Source organism: Pinus tabuliformis, chromosome 4_1 (genome assembly GCF_031772625.1).
Source record: "Pinus tabuliformis cultivar Carrire ecotype Pingquan chromosome 4_1, CPIR1, whole genome shotgun sequence".
In the NCBI taxonomy this organism is placed as follows: Eukaryota; Viridiplantae; Streptophyta; class Pinopsida; order Pinales; family Pinaceae; genus Pinus; species Pinus tabuliformis.
The window spans coordinates 509,888,232-509,902,967 of NC_142303.1; the positions used below are offsets into that span (position 1 = coordinate 509,888,232).

The 14,736-nt window shown below is 35.0% G+C and overlaps 1 protein-coding gene across 2 annotated transcripts; it reads right to left on the bottom strand.

The window, feature by feature from the left end:
- Positions 1-10,531: 10,531 nt before the first annotated feature.
- Positions 10,532-14,517, bottom strand: LOC149176792 (protein TIFY 10B-like). 2 transcript variants are annotated; one of them, XM_089419975.1, is made up of 5 exons: positions 13,919-14,515; positions 13,483-13,582; positions 13,211-13,382; positions 12,540-12,597; positions 10,532-10,982 (listed from the first exon to the last, which is right to left on the bottom strand). In XM_089419975.1, exons 1-5 carry the CDS (start codon positions 14,422-14,424, stop codon positions 10,853-10,855), a joined length of 966 nt encoding a protein of 321 aa, XP_089276101.1. In that variant the 5' UTR covers positions 14,425-14,515; the 3' UTR covers positions 10,532-10,852. The 2 variants fall into 2 exon arrangements, with proteins under 2 accessions (XP_089276101.1, XP_089276102.1); XM_089419976.1 differs by lacking the exon at positions 12,540-12,597 and having other exon boundaries at positions 10,833-10,982; positions 13,919-14,517.
- Positions 14,518-14,736: the final 219 nt, after the last annotated feature.

The window sequence follows — 14,736 nt, forward strand, 5'->3', positions numbered from 1 at the left end:
GCTAAAAATTCTAATTAAGCTGGGTGGGATCCCCGAGTAACTTTAACAGCCTACATGCCCGTGACTTTGACAATTTAAATACCCCTAAGTCCGGGCTCCTGCCCCTTAAACCACAATAAAGCTTGAAGAATCACTTACAACTTGACGCACAAAAAAATAATAATATATTATATTATTTTTAAAAATAAATATAATATACTTTAAATCGCCAATAATAATAGAAAAGTCATATCAGTTGTAACTTTCCGAATGAAATACGAACCTGCCATTCAATTTCTGTAGGACTGTCATACAAATTCACGATCGCAAAAGTCCAGGCGCGTGAAGAAATTGGTCCAATCGAACAGAAAGTCGCAATAACTTAACATCATTGGCTGCAACTCTCACCGGCTAAATAATTAAATATAAAGATGCGTACGAAAGTTGGTCATATCAAACAAGAAGTTCCATGAGACTCGCAACAACTTCTTCGGCACATGATAAATTGCACTTTCGTACAGAATTAAAAATAAAGTAACGTACACATCAAGGATTCGCAAATATCTCGGCATTGATGCGATGCTTTGAAAACAAATGGTGCCCCCTGCACATTCACACTATAATTTATAGATGTGGGATAAATATCACACATACCACCCAACTATTCACACTATAATTTATAGATGTGGGATAAATATCACACATACCACCCAACCAAATAATTGTAATTTGACGTTCGACAAAAGGTTTTTTTTCTTTTCTTTCGGGTATAATATTTGATAGTGAATAATTTTTTCAAACGTCAAAGTGAATAAATATCACTCAAATCAATCAGCCATGGAATTTAATTTTTCATAAAATGTTTTTATGCTTTTTTAACATATGGATATTTAATAAAAACTTTGAAACGTTAATCAGTCTCATAATTTAAATTACTTGCCATGATTTTCAATGGCCGCTTTACAAACAGGTTAGACGTAGAGGAGAGGAGGAATACTGCTTAACAATATTCCTAAAGGCAGGTCAAAGTTGCTTGCACTTTTATTAACAAATCTTGCTTAAACAAATAGTTTCACAATGGGCAAGTGGCCACCATCTGCTCAATCTCATATTTTGTTTCATAATTGTAATTGATTCGCGTTTTATCATAGATACCTTTCTAAAATCTAATACAAAGAAAATAACTATTTAGGTTAATTTTATTAATAATTTTTTTAGACATTTTTCATTGTTCTTTCATTTTAAGTGTATACACAGTTTGTTTTTTGAATTTATATTAATATCATTTTAAAATGTCAAAGTTTTATTGTTCTTTGTATACATAATTTGTTTTTTAAATTTAAATTTATATTAATATCACTTTAAAATGTCAATGTTTTCAGCATATAATTTGTATACAAACATTGCTTTTCTTTAATCATTGTAAGCTAGTCTCAATTTACCACAACGAAATCTGTCACAACTAGTCTCAATTTATCACAACGAAATCAAATGTATTTATCGCCTACAAATAAGAAAGTATAACCACAATAATATGAGTTGTAGTAAATAGATAATCTTATTAGCTACTGAGTTGCAAGTAAAAGAACCGCTAGAAAACATAACAAGAGATCAATTGTTTCAGGAAGTCACGGCGCTGGAACCTAGGAAGTCACGACGCTGGAACCTAGAGGAACTGAAAGCTTTAAATCACACTAGAGGTGGCTCTCTAGGTGGGCAAGTTGAGCATCCATACTCTTTAGGCATGACCACTGATATCGGTGAACACACTTTACATCATTCAAAGCAGAGATAATGTCTTTTCACTCCTTGTGGTTCTCCTTTAAGACCCCCCCCACCGAGAAGAGTTTTCATCTTCCAATGTAGGGAGATGGACTTTAGATATTGCTTTTGTCTTCCCCTAATGTGACTAGGGTCACGAACCCAATGGCCTACCTCCTCTAGGGTTTCAAAATTAGAGAAAATTTGATAGTCATTAGTTGTGAGGGTCTCAAGATTGCGAATCTCATAACGAATATTTGGAGGGGTGGTTGAATGGTAGATGATCGTGGCCTCCTGTGCTTGGACATGGGCTCATGATCTGCCTTGGGGGCCCCATCCACCTCCTTATCGATGACTGCACATGTGTTGGAAAGGGAAACAACAATCACTAAAACCAAGACTCAACAAACCAGAGAAGGGAGGACAGAGAATATGGGAGCCGAAAGGAAGGTTGAAGTGATCATTGATGATAGGCCTAGATATAGTGAGCTAGCACAAGTCAACAAAGCAGAGAAGCAGAGACCTCTCATTGTTGAAAGACTGCAACAGAAATCCCACTTGTGGTGGGAACAAGACTGTAACACACATAAAATCCATAAAAGGGATACTTTGCAGACAAAGCTAAGACAGGACCTGAGGCTTACCATCTACATTAATTTAGAAAGGGATGCTCATATGCTTGGTGCATGGGGTGGGTTGGCCATGCCACCCCTCTTAAATGCAATGTGAGGCAACGAGCTCGCCCGCCAATCCACCCCAATCAGAGGGCGAATTTGCATAGTTTTAATTAAAACATACAATAACGTTAATATACTTTTAGCATGTTGTCATTCTAAAACTAATAATTTTTTGTGCAATTTAAAGGCTAAATTTTTTATGCACTCCAATTTGAAAAAGACAATGCTTCTTCCCTCTAAGTAAAACTTGCAAGGAAATAAGAAAGAGTATTGGTCTCAATTTTACTCAATGTGAATGATCCACTGAATAACCATTTCCATGGGTATCACACATAATTTTATATATAATTAAAAAAAATAACATTTAGTAATATGTTTAAACAATAAAATGATGAATATTAAAAACAAATAACTATTTTTGTAGTGATTGATGGTCTTAGTAGAAAGATGTTGGATGCCAGGAATAGAGGGATTATCATCGGTTTCAAACTTACAAGGCAAGTGACTTTGTCCCACTTGATGTTCATCGATGATGTCCTAATGATGGGTTAGGGTACATTTTTGGAATGATAGTTTATTTACTGCATTATGGGTGACTTTGGGGAAGCATCTGGCCTTTTCATGAATTTAGAGAAGTTTTCTCTATATTCATTAGAGCAAGAGTCTCCATTGCCATCAAACATAACCAACCATTTTGGGGTTTTATCCCTAGATATGTGTGGTGGTTTTAGATATTTGGGATTCTTCATAAAACCCAATAGATACGACATAACTGACTGGAAATGGTTGGAAGTGGAATTTAAAAAAGATTGACAACCTGGTTGAACAAGTGGTTATTGTTAGGACGTAGATTAGTGCTGATAGAGGCCATTCTTCAGGGCATTTCGATTTATTTGATGCATATTATTTGCCTTCCAGTGGCAATCATCCACTGGATCAAGTCTATAATGGCTAATTTTCTATGGGAAGGCACAAGGGATATGAAAAAGTATCACCTTGTAATATTTGAGCTACTCTCTAGGCAAGTGTGAGCTGGCATATGGGGTATTATGGAATTGAGCATTTTCAACCGAGCATTGTTGATCAAAACCCTATGGAGGGTAGTCAACGTGGAGGATATTTGGAAATAGATTATAAAGAGCAAGTACATGAAGCAACAAACTCTGATCCCCTGGATTCATGTGGGTGATATTGTTAAAAAGGAAGCATCTATGACTTGGAAGAGTTTAATGAAAGTAACCCCTTGGTTTATGAGAAATTTGAGGTGCTTCGTTGGTAATGGGGAGCTCGTAGAGATTAGATTGGCAACCATTATTGGCATGCCTAGGTATATTAATCTGACCTCCTATTTTATATCATCTATGCGACAGAGGAATTTATTGTCTCAAGGATGCTATAGTTATCCGTGATCCAATATTAGGGCACTGCGCATGGATGGTGGCAGTAGATATATGCCTCAGTGGAGATCTTGCATATGAGTGGGAGGAATACATTCTTCTTTTGAAGTCTTCACGCATCTGCTTGTCTGGGGAGGATGATCAACTTACATGGAATGGCGCTATGGTCAAGGGACAACGCATTGTCAAAGGAATATGTTCATTTTTTACTCAGGGCTTTTCTGGGGACCCCACATATGGCTAGTTTCAGGGTGTGTGGATATACCTGTGAAACTGATTTGTTTTGGTTGGTTGGTTATCCATGATAAAATACTGACCTGGACGAATCTACTTAAGAGAGGGTTCGTGGGGCTGCGTTGGTGTGCACTATGCAGGGCATCAATGGAGGACTCTTGCCACCTATTTTTGTAGTGCTCTTTTGTCACTGAAGTGTGGTAGGAAGTACTCACACATCTACATATACGCAATATGTGGGATTGTTCATCGGTGGAAAAATGCATTCCCATTTGGTTAAGGGAGAACAAGGAACATAGAGCTCTCCCTTTCTACATCATTTGGGGCATATGGAGGGCTAGAAATTCCTAGATTTTTGAGCAGAGGATACCTAAAATGGGAGAGACTAGCATCAAGATCACATCATTTTTTCTAGAGAAAGGCCTTTTGAAATATAAGTTTTCTTGAACACATATTACTCTAAAGAACACTTGGCACAGATATGGTCTGTTTTTTTGATGGGGCAACTTCTAATGGGATTTGTAACAAGATCCTAATTTATATTAGTCCAGATGTATGTTATAAATTCAAATGGTGTAGTGGTTAAAGTACAAATACAAGGGCGGAGCTCCTTGCACTATGGGGCACCCTATTTTGTACCAGGCAATGGATGAGATGAATATTATTGAATTTAGGCTTCTGTGATCCATATCAATTTTTGAGAAGATTCTTCAGCGAAAATCACATAGAGATACTTTTGTCGACGCGTTTCGAACCAACCAGTGTGGTTCATCGTCAGGACAAGTTGAGTGAACAGATCTCGCATTGCACATTAAATAGATAGGGCAGAATATCCAATGACCCAATTTTCTAGACAGGTAACGGCTAGAATGACAACAGCTAGAAAGGACCGGGAAACGGCTAGTTTGACTTTGATAAGGGGTAAAAACTTTATTTATTTAAATAAGTTAATTTAATATACTTGTTAACGTAAATGGATCATTTTAATATTATAAAATAGATTAATTTGAAATTGTTATTATAAATATTAAAACTATTTAATTAAATTCTAATTAAAATAAGTTAATTTAAAATTGTTAAAATAAATTAATTTAAAATTGTTAGATATCAAAGTTCTTAAATATTATTTGGTTATAAAAGTTTAATTAAAATAAATTAATTTAAAATTGTTAGGATAAATTAATTTAAAATTGTAAGATATTATTTAGTTATAAAAGTTAAAATTAGAGTAAGCTATATAAATAGTTAATTTTTTTTTTTTTTTCTTTTTTCTTTTTTCTTTTTTTTTTTTCAAAAGGTGGAAAAACCTATCAAACTCAGTTTGTCAAACCAACATTGAGGACAGCCATCTCTGACTGCTATCCGCGAATGTCAGTTGACACATCACTGTTATCAAGGAAAACCACGCCACCTGAAATAACCCGCTGGTGGTCCGTAAGGGAGCAGGCTTCCACTCCTGCCAGATGCCTCTGGGTCTTGGGCCGTTAACCTGTTTCCTTACATCCGAGGAAGACGAGCTCTTAGCCAAGCAGAAGCAGTTTTAGGGCATACTCCAGGCCCATAAATAGTTAATTATATTCTATAAGTTAAATATATATTAAAATAAAATTAATTTTATATTCTTAGTCAAAGAGTTTTTAGAAATATGAGTGTTAGAAAAATATTACAATAATTAATTAATAGTCTAGTTACGGGTCAAAATAATATATTAATTTTAAATTAATTTTTATTTATTTATTTTAAATATTAGAGAATTTAAGTGTTAGAAAAAAATTATCATATTAAAAATTAATCAATAGTTTATTTAAGGGAGAGGAAGAAAGGAAGACAACGACTAGGAGGAGAGGGCTGGGACCCAGCAACTACTGATCTCCCAGCCATCCTCTCTATTGAGATTGTTCGGCATTTTTTCAATCTTAAGGGCTTCCCTAAATTTCCGGAAATGGAATTGTGACACTTTAGCAATCACACTCGCTTCCTCGATGCAGACATGATGATTGGTTTTCTCCACATGCTCTGCTAAAGCGGAAGACTTGGTTCTCATATGCCTAAGGTCAGCTGCGTGCTCACTAATCATTTGATTAATGGAGCGACCAGTCTCACCAATATAGGGGATCCCACATGAACAAGGAATAATATAAACCCCTTTCATGTCCTTGGGGTCAATAGGATCCTTCACAGATCTGAGGGACTTACGAATGGTGTTAAGAGGTCTAAAGGTGGTGGGGACATTATGCTTCTTAAGAATCCTAGCAATCCTATCTGTGGTCCCTTGAACAAACGGAAGATGGACACCAGGAATCCATTCTTTAGGTCCTCTTCTGGTTGACGAATTCTTAGCTGCTTTGAGGAAAGCCTTTTGTCCCATGAGCCTACTATAACCGTTCTCAACAAAGACATTAAGGAGATGGGATTTCTCCTCCTCGAAGCTCTTTTCATCAGAGATCCTTAAGGCACGAGTCGCAAGGGTATTGAGAACCCCCAACTTCTGGGCCGGGAAATGGTGGGAACTAGCATGAAGATATTGCTCCGTATGAGTTTTCTTGTGAAACACTCGGTGGGAGAGGGAACCATCCTTATTCTTAGAGATAAGAATATCAAGGAAAGGGAGGCAACCATCGACTTCTTGTTCCTTAGTGAACTTAATGGCCGAGGATTGATTATTGAGATGATCAAAGAAGAGATCTAACTCCTCTTGGCCGTGAGACCAGATGACATTAGTGTCATCCACATATCTTTTCCAAAGCTTGGGCAGGAGGCGAGCTGAGTTTAAAGCCTTGGATTCAAAATCTTCCATAAAAAGATTTGCAACAACAGGGGAAAGGGGTGAGCCCATGGCAACCCCACAGGTTTGCTCAAAGAACTCACCTTCAAAACTGAAAAAGGTCGAAGTGAGGCAGATCTCAACCAACCGAGCGGTATCAGGATCTGTTAGATGGTTGATTACTTCCATGGCCTCATTTATAGGGATGCAAGTGTAGAGGGAAACAACATCAAAACTAACAAGAATGTCTCCAGAGTCCAACTTGATGTCCTTGAGCTCCTCAATAAAGGAAGTCGAGTCTTTAACGAAGGACCCTGTACAACCAACTAAGGGTTTAAGCTTCAAGGCAAGGAACTTTGCAAGAAGATAGGTAGGACCTCCAATGGTGTTGACAATGGGCCTAAGGGGAGCTCCTTCCTTATGAATTTTAGGGAGCCCATAGATTCTAGGCGTGATAGGATTGCTCTCAATGAGTTTATGGTGTAGGGGACCCACTGAGTTACTGGATTTAATGGCAAGGGCCACAATCCTGGAGATCTTCTTTAACGGGTTTTTGGGAAGCTTCTTATAACTACCGCTATTATGAAGATGATCTAACATTTTATTGCGGTAGTCTTCCTTGTCAAGAATGACAACAGCCCCTCCTTTGTCAGCTTTCAGAACAACAATATCTTTGTTCTGATTTAAGGATTTTAAGGCTTCAAATTCATCCCTGCTAAGGTTTCTCTTGGGAGGCTTAGCCTTCCTTAGGATCACAGCACAATCCTGCCTAATAGTGTTCTTGATCCTATCAGGTAAACCCCGAATCCCAAATTCTATATCACAAATAATGTCATCCACAGGGATCTTCTTAGGGGCCAAGGCAAAGTTTAGACCTTTGCTTAGAACTTTAAAAATAGAAGGGGGAAAGGAGAAACCAGATAAATTGATAACTTTATTATTAAAATGAGAGGAAGGGGGAGGATTCATATCATTTAAATGATTCTTCCTAGATTTAGAGTTATTGTTTATATGTAAGTCAAGCATTGTTGACTTATTATTATTGTTAATTATCCTCCTATTCCTAGAACGATAATTATTTACTCCCTCATTATTATTTACAATGTTAATACTATCAATATTATTATTTTTAATAGTGTTATTAATTTTGTTATTACCAAAGAAATTATCCTTACTATTATTATTACTATTATTAATATTATTATTATTATTATTGCAAATATTATTATTATTATAATTTTTAATATTAGTATCACCATTATTTTGAGAGATTTTAAGATCATATAATATTTTTGGAGATTCTAAGGTCATCATACACTGAGAAAATCAAAAATCAAAAATCAAATTGGCAGAGACTAAAGCACTAAATGTCTAAATGTATGGGATTAAGACACTACTTCTGTCTTTCTACAAAATATCAATCTCCCACGTTTTTGGAGAGCAAAATGCCGAGGTAGATTGTTTGTCTACAAAATATCAATCTCCCACAATTTTAGAGAGCAAAATGCCGAGGTACAGGGATGGAATTTGACGGGCATTTTGCCCGTCATAAGGCTTTTTGCACGTATTTGATGGCTGGAATTTGTCATTGCCCGTTTTGAGTGACGTGCCTGGAAGAGTAAAAGACGGATTTTTGACGTTTGGAACTTTTTCCAAAACGTTCTTACGCACCAAACGTTCTTACGCGGCAAGTTTTTTCATATAACAGGGTATTTTTTGGGCAAGTTTTTTTAATTGAAAATATGCTAAATTCTAATCAGCGTTGGTATAGTTACAACTTACAACTTACGCCCCTTTATTTTTCATATAACAGGGTATTTTTTGGGCAAGTTTTTTTAATTGAAAATATGCTAAATTCTAATCAGCGTCGGTGACTCGGTAAGCAATAAACATATTAAATTACGGATCCGCATTATCTGGAATCAGAGTAGAGTAGGAACGGTAACTTTCCAGATAGTATATAGAATCACAATCCACCTTGCTTTCTGCTACTTTTACAGAATGTACACCGCCTTGCTTTTATAGAAAATTTGCAAATCAAAGCCAATGTGAAAGCCTTGTTAATATTGTTGGTGGTTGGCTTCATCCTTAAATTGCACATGCCCAGAAGAGCTTTGCGCTGTCTACTTCCCTGACACTCTCTCTCAAGGCATATGCCCATTCAGACTTACCTTGCACGCCCAGTTCAAGATTGACTCCAAGGAAACTGCAAATCTGCGCTTCGCTTCAGGTTAGTGATTGTTTTTTTTTTTCTTCAAACACTGTGGGTCTGATTGCTGCTACGTTTTAATTTTTGATTTAATAAGTAATTTAATTTTTTATTTCACAAGAGATTTGTATGTGTAACTGTTCACAGCGCTTTAAAACAAGGGTTTATCATTATGCAGAATATGGTTTCTTGGCCTAGAAATTGACATTCCACTGAAAGTTTCTTTTGGTTTTCAAAAAGCTTCTGGGTTTTTAAACTTATTTTGGTTTTTTTTCCTTATGATAAATATATGAAAATTTTCCAACATAATTATTTATTGAATGGTAATTTTTTAATCAAAACTTTATTAGTGAAGGGTTAATTTATTATGAGAACATCACTCTTGAAGGGCAAAATTTTTAATATAACCTTTGCATAAAGACCCAAAACGTCAAAAAAAAATTGTATGACGGATAAAGAGAAATCCAAATTCCAACCCTGCCGAGGTATATTGTTTGTCCAAAAATGACTGCAGTGATCAAATAGTTAAGATTTATGACCACGGACATGCTTATATCTGATTATTGTGTTCCTTTGTATATTGTGATCGACCCCTTTTATTTTCAATTTCTGGGTTTTAGATTTTATCTACCTAGTGTCTTCGTTAGGGGTTGTGCCGCCGCAGTATTTGGGTATGGAGGCAAAAATGACAAGGAAGAGTTTCTTTTTCCATTGGTGCTGGAATGTCTGGACTTTTTCACATTGGTGTCACGCATGAATTGTGGATTGATTGGAGATTCTGCTGTAGCTTTATTGGTCTACAGTTTATGTAAGTTTTGAGATTCATAATTTCAGACATGTAATTTTGTTTTGGAAAAAAAAAATTATATTTTCACGTTTTGAAATTCCAAACCAGAAACCCTTGTCTGAAATAGAAATTTGTATTTATTTCTAAATTGGCTAACACTGTTCCTTAAAGTCAATCCGCGTGAAGAAATTGGTCGAATCGAACAGAAAGTATCAAATTAGCAATGACTTCACATCGGATGCAACTTTCACCTCGATAGTGATGTTGAGAAAAAATCTTACGCGCTGCACGTTTCTACTTAAATTGAAAAAAATCGTACGCGCTTCACTTATACACTAAAATTTCCCTATGTATACAAATTACAATAGGGTTTTGTATTTATTTTTAAAGGTTTGTTCAGAAAACCATAGAAATTTTGGTAAGATTTTGATAAAATTTTGTAGAAATTTTAAGAAATTTTGATGGCATTTGTTAAATTTCAAAATTTCGGATATCTTAAAAGTTTCTGATGATAATTTCTACCATAAAAACAAAATTCAAACACATTTAGTCTCAAATTTTTAGAAAAACTTAATTAGGTTACAAATTTCTTTAACAAATTTACCACCTCAATAAACAACACGACACCTAGCCTGTATGAAGTCAAGCCGCGTGAAGAAATTGATCAAATCGAATATAAAGTACGATAACTTTGCTCGAATTCAACTTTCACCTCCCAAATAATTTAAAAAAAGTAGCGTAATCAAATTGGTCAAATCAACGAGGAATTTACATTAGACTCGCACTAACTTCTTCGTCACATGGTAAATTGCACGTACAGATAAAGGATTCGTAAATATCTCGACATTGATGCTGAGAAAAAAAACCGTGAGTGCTTCACAACAGTCACACAAAATTTCCGCCCTAAATTTCTGTGATACGAAACTAAACCCAAAATGCGTATGCATTTATTTTTTAATTACAAAAGTCGTCAAATATCAGTTCAGTGTAACAACTTTGTGCGCTCAGCCATCTGTATTAACTAGTAGGCTATCGGAGGGATTTTCATGACCAGGGATGAGATCGCTGAGGAGAATCAGAGTGCAGCCATACTGGAGATGATGATGGAAGTTGGTGAGGCTTAATATCGTCCACTTTGGCTGTCGTGTATGGAGACTTTGCGTTTGCGTTCATCCTGCACAGCATATCAGAAGAAATTAACATGAATCTGATTTGTTAATGCTGGGTTTCTAAGTATCAATAAAAAGAAAATCTTTGTGAGAAGGAATTAAAATTTAATTCCAATTGTAAACTAGATATGTTATGATAAATTTGTACTGATTTGGCGATTGTAAATTTTGAAATATTAATTGGGTAATCGGATCAGTAATAGTAATGAAGTTGTAAAATATTTTCAAAATTTATTATTAAAATAAAATAATAATATTAATTTTAAATAGTAATGTTTTTCGGATTAATTATATTATTAGGATTTGGTCAATGTTTTGAAATAACTAATATGTTTGATCCTAGAAACAAAAGTGACACATTAGTTCACTTTTATCCTAAAGATAAACCACGTTTAACAGCCACCACATTTGATGTCCTCCAAATCTTGATGATATAATTAATCTAAAAGACATTATTATTTAAAATATAAATCATTTTCTAAATTTTAATTAAAAAAAATCAATCAATATAATCAAAACTATACATTTTTATAAAAAACATAATATAAAAAACCATGAAATTTTCCTGTCCTAATCACTTTAAGAATAAAACCATGAAATTTTTACAGTTCCAAATTTTCATAGTTCCAACGTGGACTTTTATATTTCTGAACAATCTACAGAAACTCATAATAATGTATATATGGTGATAAAGTTTAGGAAAGCATTGTCCACCTCCATGCTCAGGTAGCTGCAATCCCATCAATCTCAACACTTTTCTTCACAATTATTATCACATTGTAAAATGTTGTATATTTTATATAGTGTTTGTTGGTGTGGTTAACACTATCTATTTTTCTGTTTTGCTATCCTGTATTAAGTGCAATATTTTTCTTAATAATTATCACAAAATTTTAGATATAAAATGTTATATATTTTATATAATGTTTTTCGATTGTAGCTAACACTTTTAATTTTTCTTTACAATATTGAATGCAATACTTTCTTTAAAAATTATTATAATATTTAGATGTTAAATATTATATATTTCATACAACATTGTCGTTAAAGATTTCTGGAATAGCAATGCGTAATATGTGTGATCAGTCCAACGTTTTTTTATGGTGATTCCATCTATCCATCATTAAGGATTAAAGAGAAGCTTGTAACTATATATTATAACAAAGCTCTCTTTGATCCCTGATAATAGATAGAATCACCATCTGAAACGTTGGACAGATTACACATATTATACACTGCTATTCTGGAAATCTCTAACAATATAAATAACTATAGAAATCTCAATCACTCATAACATTTATTTGTTATAGCTAACACTATCCACCTTATTACCCAATAATAAATATTATTATTGATGATGTATCGAGCATCTAATAATAATAACAGTTTCTTATTTAAATTCGATGGTTTATAGACCACCCACTGGTGGATGTAATATCCCCACTGATATATCCTACCTTGCAAACTCGCTATGTTGGAAACTGGAGAATGCTCGCCTAAGGTTTGCTAGAGTGAACAAGGGTAATTATGAAAAATATAAGAAAGAAGTTGAAATATGGTACCTGTCTTTGCGCTTCTCCAGAAAACGCTGCAGAGAATGTTTCCTCGCTATTGGAAGGTCTGATGATGCCGCCATTGCCCAAAGGACATGATATAAAATCAGTATTACATATAAGGGGACTGATATAGCTAATTCGTATGTAATACTATGTACCAACGAATCTTTTGAAATTGAAACATACAACATAGACCCAATTGAAAAAAGTTCTCACCCCACATAAATAAAGAATCGAAAAAATCCGAAAAGAATTATAATTTATTTTGCTTTACTGTATAGTTTTTTAATATATTAATTTAGTATTTTTCTATTTTATTTATTGAATATCACTTTATTTATATTTATATGACTAATATTTGAATATCACTTTATTTATATTTATATGACTAATATTTCGAAGTGTTTTAGTTTAGTTTTACTAAGTCTAATCTGATCGAATTTCACTCTAGCTATTTATTACTATATTTTCAATGTAATTTTATTTAACTGTATTATGAAAAAAATAAAACTTCTGCTCTTCCTTTTTATCACAGTCTTTGTTTCAGTGACAGTGAACGATTACAAGATTTCTAAATCCTGGTGTAGATATTCTACTTGGGCGACTAAAAAATTCATACAGGTGACTGGATTGACCTCAAATTAACGGCGCAAAAAAATTGCATTCCTTAATCGTACCTGTGTTCACCTTACGAATTGAAGGTTGCGGGTGGCTCTCGGATCCCTCGGGTGACTTCGTCAGAGGAAATGCTATTTTCTGTTCAGTCAACGATCCGCAGCCGTTCTGGAGTTTACTATGTGGATAACTGGAATTATTTCCGCTGCTGGCAATTAACATTAAGGCTTGGGCCTGTGCAGACATACAGATTCCATCAAACTTCAAACCAAGTCCCGGCAATATAATAAAGTCTTTTTCTACCACACAAACGTTTGAATTTCAATATCCATACCTTATCTGGAGGAATATCGTCATATACGCTCACCGATCCACCGTAGAAAATGGTCAATTGTGCACGGGATTGCTTTCCTTGAACCATGGAAGCAGCAGGCCTGCATTCCAAATTAAACAAAAATACCATTAACCTCACATACCAACTTGATCAACATGGTCACAAGAAGGAGCGGAAAATGAAAACACAACTTTTCAAGGGTGTTTAAGTTTGATTCAGGGGTGTTTAAGTTTGATTGTGCTCAGCATAATAGTATGTAATAGGTGTGTAGATAGTTTTTCCATTCACTATTATTTTATAAAATTTTGGTAATAATAATATACTATTGGTGGGTAGATGGTTCTGCCATTCACCATTGGGAGCACCCTAAACTCAATCTAGCTCAGGAAAAAAACAAAACAAAACAATTTTTTTTCTACCCATTACAATTCCGCACCTAAAACTTTTCTTGAACTCAGAACAACCATCATGATCATCATCTGACGACCTCTTGTGCTCCATTCTCCCCATGACTGCTATTGGGGATCCAAAACCAGACTGGTTAGGCAATAAATTAATGGAATCAGAACAGCTCCCAACAGAGGAGAGATCCAGCTGAGGAACAAACTCTCCAACTACCCGCTTAGCACCTCCATTAACACTCCTAATACAAGAAGGTAAACCCTTTTCCTCATTATAGTGTTCTTCAAACGCCATGCCAATGCCAAGTCTTAATTCGGTACTGAAGTTCCTCTTCTCACAAGAATAATTCCTGAACAAACCCAGAGCTTCAGAACCCACAGAATTTGTATTCTTATTCTTATTAATTTCATGGTTATAATGGGTCTCTCCTACATAGTTCTTCGATTTTCCTTCTTCAATCCTCTCTGAGTTGCATCCATTCTCCATTACATCAGCCATTTCCTCCTTCTTCTTCTGGTTCTCACTAACAACGAAATCCATGCCTTAGACAGTCAAATATACCCAAATCTTCTAAAGGTTTTTGGTGGAATCTACGCCTCACAATTAAAGAAAGACTTTGCTATTATCTTTACTTCGCACTTACGCTAGCTTCGGCTAAAATCCAGCAAAAGTCTTCAGGAAATGTTATTATTATTTGAGCATGTGTTGAATAATACAATGACTGGATAGCACGCAAGGCTGGCCACGGTCCGCGGCAGCTTCGGTCAATTAGGTCCCACGTACCCAGAGACCTGTTCGTATCTGAACAGTGGAATTCAGTTGTAAATTTTTTGGATCTGTCTGGAGTTAGGT

What these genes read in the sequence shown, in the direction of transcription:
- LOC149176792 (XM_089419975.1), bottom strand. Translation starts at nt 14,424, where the DNA reads ATGGATTTCGTTGTTAGTGAGAACCAGAAGAAGAAGGAGGAAATGGCT. An exon ending in GAGTTCAAGAAAAGTTTTAG is followed by an intron (nt 13,583 to 13,918) that starts GTGCGGAATTGT and finishes TTTGGAATGCAG; the next exon opens with GCCTGCTGCTTCCATGGTTC. An exon ending in ACGATATTCCTCCAGATAAG is followed by an intron (nt 13,383 to 13,482) that starts GTATGGATATTG and finishes ATGTCTGCACAG; the next exon opens with GCCCAAGCCTTAATGTTAAT.